This window comes from Arachis duranensis, chromosome 9 (assembly GCF_000817695.3).
Source record: "Arachis duranensis cultivar V14167 chromosome 9, aradu.V14167.gnm2.J7QH, whole genome shotgun sequence".
Lineage (NCBI taxonomy): Eukaryota > Viridiplantae > Streptophyta > Magnoliopsida > Fabales > Fabaceae > Arachis > Arachis duranensis.
The window spans coordinates 33,176,839-33,191,987 of record NC_029780.3 but is presented as its reverse complement, the minus strand read 5'-3'; the positions used below and the strand labels follow the sequence as shown (position 1 = coordinate 33,191,987).

At 35.4% G+C, this 15,149-nt stretch overlaps 1 protein-coding gene across 2 annotated transcripts; it reads right to left on the bottom strand.

Moving 5' to 3' along the window:
- Positions 1-794: 794 nt before the first annotated feature.
- LOC107465406 (preprotein translocase subunit SECE1) lies at positions 795-4,578 on the bottom strand. 2 transcript variants are annotated; one of them, XM_052254521.1, is made up of 2 exons: positions 4,006-4,578; positions 795-810 (listed from the first exon to the last, which is right to left on the bottom strand). In XM_052254521.1, exon 1 carries the CDS (start codon positions 4,527-4,529, stop codon positions 4,038-4,040), a length of 492 nt encoding a protein of 163 aa, XP_052110481.1. In that variant the 5' UTR covers positions 4,530-4,578; the 3' UTR covers positions 795-810; positions 4,006-4,037. The 2 variants fall into 2 exon arrangements, with proteins under 2 accessions (XP_052110481.1, XP_015939867.3); XM_016084381.3 differs by lacking the exon at positions 795-810 and adding an exon at positions 3,487-3,736.
- Positions 4,579-15,149: the final 10,571 nt, after the last annotated feature.

Sequence of the window (15,149 nt, the reverse complement as noted above, 5' to 3'; positions counted from 1 at the left end):
CTTTTACCCAATTTTACACTTCACTAAACCTCTTACCTTGGATGATGTTGCAGGTGGGAATATCTTCTGGAGCGGCAACAGTTGCTGCCATGAAGATTGCAGAAAAGACAGAATATGCTGGAAAGCTTATTGTGATAAGTTTATTGTATCCCTACAATTTTTGTGAAAGTATTTAGATATCTCTATTGAAAGATTTCATCGTGTACTATAATCTTCATCCTAAGGACTTGCAATACAAGTAAATGAGACTATGGGGCCTGTTTGTTGCAACATCCTTTCTAGTAGAATACCGCACTTAAGTCATGGTATTTTTGCTACAAGGGACATTATATAGAATTTTTTATTCACATTTATTTAATATATGAGCCTTTACTTTGATCTAGTTGACGATCATAAGAAAAACCAATTTTTTTTAACAACAATACAAATTATATTTAAACAAGTATATTCACATAATTATTAATACGTTATACATATTTAAATAAATTCAAATACAATATCTGTCCCTGTTTAAAGAAACAAGACTCTTAAAAAAACAAAGGCAAGGGGAATAAATTCTAAAAATAAAATTGTATTCGGAATAAACTCTTCTACTTATCCGTAGCTCCTCAATAAATCTTCTTAGAAATAATTACTTTTATCAAGCCTTTAAATCCTTTGAATTTTATTTTAAACGATTTAGATGTTTTTTTTTTAATTACATTGTTAAAAAGAATTTCTTGAACATATATAATTTGCAAATCATAAACTTCCAAGTCTTTCACTGTGATTCTTCTGTAAATCGTCCATCAAACACAAGCAAAGCACACACTACAAAGACACAAACAATTTGCAGAGAAATCAAATAGCAAGGAATTCACAAATAACACAATACAACAATATAAAGCACACTCAAGCAATTCATACAAATGCATATAATTTATGTCAATCCTAGGCAGGCCATGAGTTTACGCATCGGTTAACTATCCGTAACCCGACGTTACTCGAACACAAGTCCCAAATATGACTTTCCAAATGCATTAGTCTACATATGTCGTATGGCCTAAGCCACATAAGTCTGCATCGCAAACCTTAATGCTATAATTTGCGTACATTTGGGAAACAGTGTACATTCATTCAAGCACTGAGTAAGTGGGACAAAACCTCAACCTTGCCAGGCATTCAATCTTTCATTCAGCATTCTCAGTCATTTCATTCATTATTCAGTCTTTCATTCATCTTTCTCAGACATCTTTTTTCATTTTCAGTAATTCATTCATCAATCATTTAGGGTAACACTTTCATTCATCAATCTTAGGATCAAGGCATTTAGTCTATGGGCATTCAGACCCTTTTAACATTCAATTAGGGTAAAATTTTCTTTTTCATCATTTACTGGGTTAAAGCCCAAAATTAAAAGAATTAACTCTACCATCAATCAATTGCAGTTAATTGTAAACCATACAAACCAATAACTTCACCTTCTCTATAACATGAGAATATTAATAAAATCAATTATTCTTCTTGAAGGAATCATTTAAACTCTTTCTTTTAAATTTTCAGAAAAATTCATACATAACCTCCCTTAAAATTAGACTTAGCCACCCCTTAAAGGTACCCTCTAAACCAACAATTCAACCTTTCCTCAACAATTAACAAACAATAGATCCTCAATATTAATATGCTTTATCATGATACTCATCTTTATCATTCATCAAACCAAACTTATCATATTATCAACTCATCACTATATAATTTTAAACTCCATCATCATCATCCACAATCATCTTCATCATAATCATCATATTTATCAATCTTTCCTAATTCTTTTTCTATTATAATAAGTTGTCACAATGATTCTTACGTTATTACTTTTAAAATATCTAGAAGTAGTATCAAAAGTACCCTTTCAAGTTCCGTACTCAAGTTTGTCGCCAAAACAGCCTTCGCAGCCCAATTTCTTTCCTACCTTAAAAATATCAAACAATCCGAAAATCACGCAAACATTATATCCATGGGACCGTCTCGGACTAGTTTCAAACAAGCTAAAAATCACAATTTTCTGATCACTCTAGCCCCAGAAATGAGGGGAAAACCGAGGCAGCACTACACCTTGTTTCCTTACAAAGTTTCTAAGTATCGCGTAACAAATGTGCACTAGCCCGTTTCTTTGATATAAGTATCCTAAGGACACTAAACTTCATTTTAGTTTGGACCCACATAAATCCAATCCTTGTAGAATTTGTTACAAATTTTGAAAGTGTTATCCTGTTTTTTTAAAACAATATCAGAAAACCAGTGAAACAGTCCTTATTTAATAATTTACACTAAATTCTACAATTAAAGAAACCATGTAAAATTTCATACTATAACACTAGACACAACCACCTTTCACCACTTTTTGATCCCAACGCATTCTCTAATATGGATTTTATATGATTTTTACAAAAATGCTACTTTGTACTTCCAAAAACTAGAAAAGACAGCACCAGTATCAAATTCAAAATTTCATATAAAATCCAGTTTTAATCCAATAACTCTAAAAATTGATATGGTATATGGTTCAACTAGACTTATCTAGGGTTTTTTTTTTTGCAATTGGTTCCAGATTGATATCATTCCTGATAAGATAGTTATGTAGCTTGGAAGTTGGTTCTATTTCTACATAATCCTGTTTTGAAAACTAGTGAATGGCTTCTTCCAAGTTGCATAATTTCACTCGTTAAACTTAGATCACCCTGAAATTTGGATTGGACATACCAGACATATAAAGCTTTTATTTGCAATTGGTTGCAACTCAATATCCATTCAGAACTGGGAGTTATGAGCATGGAAATTTAGTGGTTTGGAAACTAAAATCTAATTTTTACTGCATAAAGTGTTAGATTTCAAAAATTCATATCTCCTAAACCATAACTCCAACAATTCTTAAATTTAATGACAACAAACTAGGTTAATAAAAGTTTTATTTAACATTGGTTTCACACCAATTGAACTTCTAAGGTGAAAGCAGTAAATCCACGAAATTGTTGGATTCTATGCATAATTTCTGCATAAACTGTTTTTGCATTTTAAGGAACCTAAACCCAAAATCCAATTAGCGACTTTCAAAGACTGAAACCAAGTTTAGTAGTCATATTCTGCCAATTGAAATTTGCCTCAAAAGCCAATTTGTCCTAAATATTCCAAATTATTAGTTTTACCCATTTTTCGGATTCCTAATCCATCAGTCTCTTCTGCACAAGCTAAACGACTAATCTTACTTCCAAATTGATTCCAATTCTTTAAACACACTCTAATTCAATTCTAAAAGGCTTTTAAAAGTTTGAAAGAGGTTAATTATTATTCTAACTCAATTTGACCCTAGTAGTTCCTAATTCACCATCTTTAACAACAAGCCAGCAACTTAGTTCATTTACTAGCAATCAAAATCAAATCAACCAAAACATTAAACACAACACAACCACAGCCAAATTATAGTCAAGAGTCAATAAAATAATCAAACCATTAGACCATTATTAACTCGTGTGCACTTATTAATTAAACTTTATAGGCAGTCATAAATTGAGAGCTCTAATTTAAAATTCATCCCTCTATCAGTTGAATCTCGTAAAAATTGTTAAATGCAACAAACCCTTTATCCTAATCCGTGGCAGCTGCAGCAACTCCGATGACACCCAAGCAGCAGCAACATTGTTGATAATCACAGCAACAACGGCTGAAATGACTTAGGATCGAATAGACGTAGCTAGTGATCCTAAAAAACTATTGTCTGTGATTCTGCCATAAATTTTGCTTGAAAATACTTGAATAAGGAAATTTTGAATCTTGAACAATTATGTTAAGTTGTCATTTTTCATTTTTCAAAGCCATACATAATTGATGAAAGATAAGAAATCATTCTATCTATATATCAAAACTTTACATTCAGTTTCTTAATACAGGAACTAGTGTAACAAAAATGAATTCAATAACAATATAACTTTAGAAGTTACATGAAGGGTTGGCAGTGATATAGCGACTCACCAAAGCAAGCATTTTGATTGGCTATGAGTGACTTAGGTGAAGAAATCCTGAACCCCTTTGCCGGCGAAAACGCGGTCAGAAAGCTCAGCGAGAAGAGCATTGAGAGTGAGCAAAACGACGCTGGAACCAAAGATGACGCTGATAACAACGCTGGTGGTGCCCAGCACCTTCCCAAAGGGTGGCCACTCGATCTCCCTGATCTCTCGCCCTACTCCGCCCCAAAACTCTTCTTCTCCTTCTTTCTCTCTTCTCTCCTGCATCGCCTTCTTCAGCTCATCGGCCACCGTCACTTCTTTCTCTTCTGCTTCTGCTTCCGCTTCCGGTTCGGAACTCTCCTGGCTTTCCTCCACCACTGGGGACACCGTAATACTCCTCTGCCGACGCCGTGAGAAAGAGAGAGTGAGGGGTTTGGGGTTGAAGGCGGCAGTGAGTGAGAGTGTGAGAGTGGAAGGAGTTTGTGTTGACTGTAACGGAGACTGCGAGTGTAAGAGTAAGCGTGAAGGAGAGTGAGCTTGCAGCGCCATTGCCTCTTCTTCTCTCTTTCTTGTGCTGTTGTGCTCGCTGATCGATGAATGATGATGGATGATTCCTGCTTCTGGATAACGGACTTCCGGGTAACGTGTCTTCTCCATTCGGGTCAACCCGACCCCTTCCCATTTACTTGGACCGCCCACTCTGCCCACCCAAAAATTTTTAGTAATTTGGATTACCCCGTCCACAAATATTAAATTATTTTTAATAAATAAATTTTATTAATTTATATTACAAATTTTAATAAATATAAATATAAATTATATTAATTTATCTACATAAATTTTATTAAATATAAATATAAATCATGTATTTTTATATGAATAAATTTTTATAACTACAAAAATAAATTATTATTTGTTAAATACTAATTTAAAACAATAATAGTTATTGAGCATATAATATTCCTGCTCTTATCAGGCAACTTTTATTGTACTTGGATTGCACAGTTTATTATTGTTATCTCAAAAAATAATGAGTTAAATTATTATTGTTATTTTTTTTTGTTTATGATATCTCTCAATTTGATCATTTAAAAATTAATTCGACGTAAATTGAAATTTTATTTAAGGATTTTTTTGTTTAGTCAATAAGTTATTATATGCACAAATCAAAATTCGAAGTTCTAACACTTATCTAAATATAATAAATTAATTACTAAATCAACCTAAGTTCAAGTTGGTTAATTATTATTGCTACTTTATCCGGTTTGTTTATATTTTTTTGGTCTATCTTTTAACTTAAAAAAAATAAGCACTCAAATTCATAGGAGTATCACCATGAGTAAGTAAATAATCTACCACAATATATTTATTTATAAATATTTATATTATTTAATTTATTTTTAATATATATTTTATATTATTTATATAACATGGTTGAATATAATAAAATAAAAATTCACATGTAATTGTTTTTATATAAATTTAATAATTAAAAATTGTTAAATAAATAACAAATGTTAAGAATGTAAAGTATCGTATAGCAGATAAAGTTGCTGGAAAAGTGATTAGTTATTGTTTTCAGAGGTAAATACTTTTGAAAAACTAAAGAAAAAATAATAGAGGAAAGAGAATCATACTTTTTGTTATTGTTGTTATCAAGGATGGTAATATTATCCAAATTCACAGATATCGACCTATCTTTATCCGGTGCAAGACGAATTTTATATATATAATTTTAATAAATAATATATTTAATATGTGTAAAAAATTAATAATATTATTTGATATTGTATTATTTTTAGGTTTTTAGTTTAATTTATATTATGTATATAATCATGATTATATAAATTTCAAAATTTAATTTTAATAATTAATAGAAAATACGTAGGAGCGTATTAGGGTATAGATTGTTACTATCCGAATAACGGCGGGACAAATTATTATAGAAAAAAGTGGTTGAATAGGATAAAAATCAGTTTATTTGTCCCGTTGTCACCTTTAAATATTGTTAAAGCTCTTTCCAACACGATGGGATAAAACAAAGGAGATTGAGAGGATAACTAAATAAGTAAATGGATTCTTTGATCTCAATTTTTTTTTCAACAAGTGTAATAATATGTGTTATGCATGTGGTAAGATTGAAATTATAATTTTAATTTGTTTTGTTAAAATTAATTTGGTTAATAAAAAAATAATATGTTATGCATTGTTCGCTTTTTTAATCTAGTGTTAAATGTATCAACTCTAAAGTAGTTATTAATCGATTTTAGTAATTTACTTTCTTCAATAAATCAGACATATATACTTAATGTGACCATAAATAACCTAATAATAGTTAAATCCAAAGAGATCATATAGCTAACCGAAATGATTCTTCTAAATCTTGCCCCCATTTTGGGTCAAGGTCGCCGATCAATAAAATTTTCTTTAATAAAATGAAGGTAAAATATAAAGTAATACGTCGATAATACCAATGTTATATTTTAAAAGTCTCCAACTTTTACCCAGTGTATTATATAACTAATTTATAATTAAGCAAAATTAAAATATTCAGATTAAACTTATTACGTAGATAAGATAGTTGGGTACCTAGTAAATAAAAAAAAGTACTTGCATTATCGTTCTAGAAGTAATTATGAAAACTGCTTAATAAGCTATTCTTTGGCAACCTTCTCATTTTTGTTGCTGAAAAATTGTAATCATCTTCAGCAACATGAGTTGGTTGTGAAACCTATATTTTACTTTCAGCAGTTTCAAAAGCACTTCTAAAATTAGCTGTAAGTTCATTTGTAAAAACATGAGCTGGGTATGCAAATAAATTCTATTTGTCTCATGTAATAGTAACACTTTTATCACCAGCTTCATTAACTTTATGATTTTTACCAGCAAAACCTGTTTTCTCTCCAGACTCGATTGATATGATAGACTTAAAAGACTCAATATCAAGTTGGTTGTCACCTCCTTGTGAATCAACATCTTATAAAAAAGTAAGTAAAAAAAGTTATACAAAGAGATAAGAATCTAATTAACAATCTCATCATTAAAGTTTAAATATTCTAAAAATTACAATTTGAAAAAGTCATAGCTCACCCTTAAAATTTACAAAATCTTGAGTAACAATTGCAAGAACTTTAGAGTTGTCCTAAAACCATACATAAAACAATTATTATTCCGTAGTTAATACTACACACTCTTAAACAAAATAACATTACTTAAACTCATAGTCTATTAAGTATTTTGGAATACTATATATCAACAATTACGAAGAATAGTATACTAAGGAGGATTTTTTATAAAGAGAGAGTCCATCCAATTTGTTATAAGGAAAGTGAATTTGAAGTTGGGTAAAGTTGAAAATTTTTATATCATTTAAAATATAAGAGGTAAGGGTCCATCTAGTGTAAAGATGCATCTTCGTACAGATTTACAGATTTTTGTCTTTATTACATCTGTTGCGGACACGTGTTGTTTCTGTATGGCTGGAAGAAGGTAGCTCTCAAGAAGTTGGCGAGGCTCATTGGAGGGCTGGGTGAGCCGGCTAGATAGCGTGATTCAAAACGGGGTTCTCATTGTAGAGGGTCCTATTAGTGCCGTAGTTGGGCCTTCAGGTTTGTTCCCAAAAAGAGTAGGGGTAACCTAGAAAGTTGGTTCTCTGGGTCAGTCTTCTCCTCTCATCAAAAGAAACCCTATCAGCGTTCACCAAGACAGCCGCTGCGGGTCTCGAGACTTTCACTGTCTCCAGTGCTTGGCTTCTGTGTCTATTCCAGCTGCTCCCTCCTGGTCAACGACTTCTCCATGGACATCATTCTCTAGAGCATGCGTCGTAGCCAGGGAGTGGTGGTGCTCACAAACGCCATGTTGGTTAGGTGCCCCTGTCCTGTAGTCAGTGTTGCTGCCCGTTCTCCGTCGTGCTTGTCAGTCGAAGGTAAGGGCTGCTCTGCCCAGTGAATGATCATTTTTGAGTGTCGGTCTCGAAACGTGTTCAAGTTAGGTCAAGTATGAGTATTGCATTTGAAACTTGTATTGTGAATTTCTAGATTCTGGTATTGGCTTCGAGGTGAAAATTTGAAATGCCGCTGATGTTATGGATAAAGGATTAGGAATTCATGGTTTGAGTCCAGTTGGAGCTTAGGTAGTTAGTAAAAGACTAAGTTAAATTAGATCATTCTTCGCATTCGACGAACTCGTGTATGAACAAATTGGTAGATTTTTTAGACATATGTTTTAGTTAAAAATTAGTAAGTTCAATATATTGTGGGTTTGGAAAATTGTTAATGCAATGAGTACTACTAGCAATCTAGGAAAGATAATGTATACATGGCTGTTGAGAGGTCACTTCCTGTTACCGCCCCAGAGGTAATTATCATGTTTTAGTAAGAACTTTGATGGCTCAGATTTTCTCCATGGTGATTTTGTTAAATTGCTATTTCGATGTACCCTTAATGTAAAGTAGTTTGTTTTTTCAAAATGGAATGTCATTTCTCTGTTTGCGTCTAAATATCGGTGCTGTTGTGAAATTAAGGACTTGTAGCATTCTACTAAGTATGGGCACCTTCACAGATACTAGACACATAGACATGGTAATTTCGATGTTTTATTTCGTATATCATGAAAAGAAGGTTGTAACTGATTTCTAATTAGATCTTGATATGTTTTTGATATTATAAGACCCGTTGTTGTTTTTTGTTTTTTAATTCCTGCCGATAAAATTTGGAAAGGGTTTTTACCCTTTTGGCTACAATTCTGTTGGGAACCTTGTTGAACTTATGGTGCTGTGTAGGTTCTTAATTTTTTGTTTTTAACTTATTTAAAATACGTTAAAGTTGGTGAGCTCTGTTAGGCGAAAGAATACATTGTTCAACCTAGTTTTATCGGTCTACAAAAAGATACATGAATTAAACTGAGGCGGTGAAGTAGAAAACAAGATGAGCGAATATTTGTTGTTGGTTTGGTTAAGCCCAAATTTTTCGTTTTTGTTTGTGGTAAATGTCTTCATGAATTCAGAAGTCATATAATGTGTTTTAATTAGTTAATCATAACTTCACTAGTGGTATGAAGGGTTTTTTTTATTATAATGCGCTGGTTGTTGTCATTTTCAGTCATTGCTTGATGGGATTAGTTCGTAGAGTCATGTAGTTGTCCGGACCTGAGGGTTTATTTCGTTCCATGGGTGGTGGGGTTCACGTGTATTTTTGTAGGGTTTAGGAGATATGGTTATGAATATGTACATGGATTGTCGCTATCGGGGTAGTTGATGTATGATTTTCACATTGAAGTTGGAGTAGCTGAGATTTTGATGTGGGGGCGAAGAAATTGTTTGTTCAATTTAGGATAGATACTCAGGTTGGGTCCTTGTAGTTTAGGGAGGTTAAGGGTCCTCGATTGAAAGAACTATATTTTATTTGGTCATTCTATGTTTAGACAGTTACAATGCACTAGTTTTGCCTTATTTGTGGAGTAAGATATAGTCCCTTTTGATAGCTGTAGTTGATGTTTTGACTGTATCAACGACATGGTTATGAGTTTTATTTGTCTGTTTTGTATGTGATCAGGCTAGAAGATTGCCCTTTTGTTGCCAATGGATTTCAGGCGTTTGTTCAACAGTGAGGGTAAAGACTCGGATGGGAGTGCATTCGATGATAGTTGTAGACATTATCGTGCGAGTGATGATGAATACGACGACGAAAACGTCGAGAGCAATGAGGGTCGCGAAAGCGAGGAAAAAAGTGTAGGGGGTGCTGTTGATGGTAATGGGTCGGGCAATGCAGATGATGCGGCAGATGGTGGTCTCCACCGGCCAGTTGGTGCGAAGGACTTCTTGGGAGAAAAGTTTGCAACAGAGGAGAATGCTTATGCTGCCTACAAGAAATTTGCTAAATTAAGGGGTTTTGGAGTTCGGAAGGGAGATGTAACTCGTGTGAATGGGGTGCTGATTAAGAGAGACTTTTTCTGCCATCGACAAGGTACATGACATCCTAAGAACTATGATCGTCCTAAGCGAGTAAGGAAGGAGAGGTTGGAGAGTCACATAGACTGTAAGGCAAAGTTGAAGATTTATTATGATATGTAGCATAGTGTGTGGAGGGTTAGGACCATCGTGGACGAACACAATCACGAGCTTGCCCCAGCAGTGTTTGCACATCGCCTTCCTAGTCGAGTGATGGTGACAAGGCACATATGGATAGTTTCAATCGCCACGTCAAAAATAATGGCTTACATGGCAGGAAAATCTGGTGGGTACGGCATGCTCCAATTTACAAAACGGGATTTGTATAATTATGTGCAAGGGCAAAGGGTTGCACGAAAATGCGACGGTGATGCCGCAGTGACTATCAGTTACTTGGAGGGAAAGGCAAATGCTGACATGAGGACGGTGGCCCGATACACATGGACACTAGACAATCATTTAGGTAGCCTAATTTAGGCTGACGGTGAGATGATGACAGATTATCAGCTATTTGGTAACGTCTTGGCTTTTGATTCTACGTACCGATCTAACAAGTACAGGAAACCACTAGTGGTTTTCTCCGGGTCAAATCACCACAAACAGACATCGATTTTTGGGTTCGCATTGCTGGAGGATGAAGAGGTCTGCACTTATAGGTGGGCGTTGCTGAACCTGCTCGATGTTATGGGGCAAAAGAAGCCGTGTGTAATGGTGACTGACGGGGACAAGGCGATGCGCACTGCAATTGCGGAGATGATGCCGACGGCGACACATAGACTTTATAGTTGGTACTTGGAGAAGAATTGCGTCCAACGAGTGAAAGAATCAGAATTTTGCAAGGTGTTTTGGAAATGAATTTATGCAAAATTTGAAATTAGTGACTTTGAGGAGTATTGAAAGGCATCCGTCAAGTCGCTTGGACTACATGATAACAATTAGGTTAAGTCCACATATGAATCTAGAGAAACTTGGGCAATGGTGTACCTTAGGGGAACCTTTTGTGCGGGATACAGGACGACTTCAAGATGTGAAGGGATCAATGCTTTCATTAAGGGCTTCCTTAAATCAACTAATAGCATTTTGGAACTTGTGCATAGTTTAGATCGGGTTGTAATGGACTATCGGAATAATGAAGTTACATGCCAATTCTACTCCACGTACTATAGTCCGGCGCTAACCACTGGCCTTGATTCGATCGAGCGGTTTGCATCGAAGGTGTATTCAAGAGTAATGTTTAGAGAAGTGAAGAAACAATTTAAGGCTATGGCTACGCTATTGTTTTGGGGCAAAGACAACATCAACACGACAACTGTGTACACATTCTCGCGAATGGGAAAACCTAACAGAACACACAAGGTATTGTTTGACCCGAACGAGGAAAAAATAGTGTGAGTGTTTGATGTAGAACAGTGAGGGGATTCCCTGTAGTCATATCTTCTATGCGATGAAGCACGAAGGTTTGGAAGAAATACCGCTTGGTTATATTTTGAGAAGATGGTGCAAGGATGCAAAGGATTATAGATCGACACCCGTTGATAGTAAAGACGGTCCTGAAGGCCGTTTGCTTTGATATGGTGCCCTATGTGGGGCAATGATTTTAGTTGCACAACTTGGGGCTAAAGATGCTGCATAACTTGGTCTATCACCATTGTCCAGGATCAAGGACCCCGTCATATCAAAGACAAAAGGGGCACCGAGGAAGGAAAAGGAGTCCGAACCGGTTAGTCAAGGTAAGAGGGCGCTAAAGAGACGACATTGTACCAACTGTGGGGTTGCTGGTCACACGAAGAGGACTTGAACGTGGCACCGGGTAGAGGGTATTACGGGGACTGATGGTGCAGGTGGTCCAAGTTACGTGGAGCATGGTTCGCATGATGCAACTGCCCCTTCCGCAACGCCACAGACGTGTTATTGTCGCACAAACGAGGTAAGTAAGCGGTTTCATGTAGATTCGAAACAAGTGGGTAACATTGTTTGGTTAATTGCCAGAATGTGACACCCAAAAACAAAGGATTCATTGCACAAGTAAAAATAATATTTGATCCGATACGGCTATGTCAATTGGAGGAGTGTAAATGTCGGATATAAAGAAATATGACTTTTCAACTACCTTGAAATGTTATGTGATTTTGGTAGAAAAGAATTCAACGTAGTTGGTATAGTTTTTGCATAGTGTTGCTGCTTTTCGTTCTATGAGTCCCGTGTTACCTCTTTTTGACCTTAACATACATTTTGTAACTCATACACCAGCTCTTTTTGTATTACAATGTTTGAGTCGTGTTGATTTGCAGATTCTGCAATCTTGTAGTTAGGTAGATAAAACAATTGTCACTATGCAAAAAATGTCTCCGTATCTGTTTGCATAAGCCTCTCGAGATTAAGCTACCTTGAGTGTGCACTTTATAGTCGACAGTATTCAAAAGGACAAGTTACATAGGATATTTCTTGATGCTTACATAACATGACATGAATCCTTGAAAATATTAAATGCAATGTTAGAACAATTTCTTGTGCGTACATAACATGACCCAAAATCCTTGAGAATTGATCATGTATGTGAAAATGTTATGCATGATTAGCAGAGAATGCAATCGGAGAGCGGCAACCCTGGTGCCACTCCCCAAGCGCGTGCAGATGGGACGACTCTGTTGATCGCTCATGGGTGTAGCAGTTCATTTTGCCGCAACCCCGTCGGTGTTGGGAGTGGGGGCGCTAATTTCTTCCTCGGTGGGCAACACATCGAGCAATTTTATATTACTCAAAGTTGCTCGGGGCACATAGGTCAGCCGTCTGCACAGGCTGCCGACCCTAATTTGAGGAATCCCATTGCGTGGACAAATGATGATTTGTTTGAGAGGTGGCTGACACAAGTGCAGTTTGGAGAACCCAGTTTGGATATTGCTTATTATGTGCTTTTATTCTCCTGTCTTGCGTTATTAATTGTTTGATAGAGTACTTTTTGTGGCCTTACATAGAATGTCGTCAGTATAATGGCCAGCAGCGGAAAACCTGGAAGTGTTCCCAAGCAATGAGGCGGGAGATTGCTGCGAGTCAAGCCCTCGTTTGAGTGTCGCTGTTTGTTGGGAGCCAACCACCCCCAGGAACAAGTTGTATTCTGTTGCTTTTCATATTATTTTACAGGAGCAATATCAGTTCTGTGCATGTGTGTGGGGATAATGTCAAGTATTTATCTTGTGTTATTTATACTCTGGTCAAATTTCTTCTTCCTTCATGAGTTGGGTCACTATTTATGCAGACTAAAGAAATATAACAGGTGTGTATTTGATTGGTGACATGTAAATAGGTATCACAGACAAAACATGTGTTAGTAGTTGGATTGAAAGAATTTCGCGTTCTTTTACTTTCAGCTTTCCAGGTGATTTAGTGGTTTTTGTTTCGTATGCATAGGAACCAGAGGACCATGTGTGTCAGCCCAACATTTAGTGAGGTTAGCCCACAAAATTAAAAGTAAATGAAAAATGAATGTCGATCACGGTTGAAGAAGAAATAATTCATCTGAACTGGAAGGAAAATGTGGAATTGGGCATAGTTGTGAATGAAATAGGATTTTAATGTGTTGCGCTCCTAGCACAACTAATGTTTCTTGGAACGTGATTGTTGGTGTTTCTTTCTTCGGTGTGGGTATATCCGGCCTAAGGCCAAAATACGTTACACTGACAAGTGATAACTCATGATGCTGCTAACATGTGCTGCATTCAGAATCGAAAAAAAATATTGAGTGCCTTTTAATGTGCAAGGCTCATGAAAATAAAATTTTCAAGCGCGAATCATTTTTATGCAAACTCCTGTTTGTCATTTGCAATTAAAACACACACTTCGGTATACAATACACTAGTGCATACATTCCCAAAAAATTTTAAGTTTATGCAGCACGGTTTCAGTCAATGCGCTTCATGCAGACGTCGAATGGGCAACAAGTTTAGGATATATACAAAATAACAAGACGGCGACGGTTATGTTTCACACTGTACAATAAAAAAGAACCCCAAAAATTCATCTCAAGTTTGTCGTGAAACATTCAGGGCTCCAGCAAAAAATTAAGGACCCTGATTGGCGCCAGAGCAAAAGTATGTTAACAAAGTTTTTGTAATTTAATTAATACATCAAAAAGCATATTAATTTAGAAGTATTTTTTTCTAATCCCAATATTTTGACAATGTTACGTTTAATATTTAGTACTAATGCTTTGTCAAAGATTTCGTAACTATCACATTATATATTCTTGATGAATAAAAAATTACATCTCAATATATAATTATGTGACAGATAAAGTAATTTTTAAGAAAAGTATTAAATACTAATAATATCTTTTATGGAAATCACACTTAGCTTTAGTTAATTAAAAGTTAATTAACTGATTGGCTAGAGGGGTGACAATTGTTATTATTAGTTTATCTGTTTGTTTGTTTTTTATTATGAATAAATTTGATTTTTCGACTTCTGATAGATTAAATTTATATACCACGATAATTTTTATTGATATGTTGTTATTATTTAATAATATAAAGTTTTTCAACGCATGAATAATTTTTTTCCATATAAGAGTAAATACACATCACAACAAAGTGTATTGTATATATACTTTTTTTTCTGAAAACTCAATAGGGGCAAATGCCCCCAGACTCTAATGAATAGGATCGTACCTGTGCACATGTCACGTGGCTAATCATACACCGGTAGATAGTGTTAAATACCTCTCTGGAAGATCTTGGCTAAAGACGTAGGTTGCTACGACCAACTCCAGCCCGAACAAATTCATCCCGTCCTTCGGACGGAAGACAAGGTTCATTATCTGCAAGATATACTTCAGGTTACCGATAACTCACACACCAAATCACGTTATTCAATAATAAGATTTGGCATGGTGTATTCAAAGATAGAATGTAAATCCTAACCTGTGGGATGCGCTCAACCTTCATACTCAGTAGATTGCCTAAGTTGACCATGTTATCGGGAGCAGGAGGCCAGTCGTTGCACCTACACCCTCCGGCTCCTCCAAAACTCACACATTTGATGTTGGCATCGGTGTGTAATGCGGACGTGTCTCCGATGGTGTCAAAGGTTAAATCCACCTGAAATGTGCCATCGAATTGTGTTATGGCAACCACGCAAGTTAATGAGTAAGCAGTTTTGATGATTAAACAAAGAACTACTAGAATACTACACACCACTTCAGGTGACGGCTATGTCGGTGATGCTTT

What these genes read in the sequence shown, in the direction of transcription:
- LOC107465406 (XM_052254521.1), bottom strand. Translation starts at nt 4,529, where the DNA reads ATGGCGCTGCAAGCTCACTCTCCTTCACGCTTACTCTTACACTCGCAG.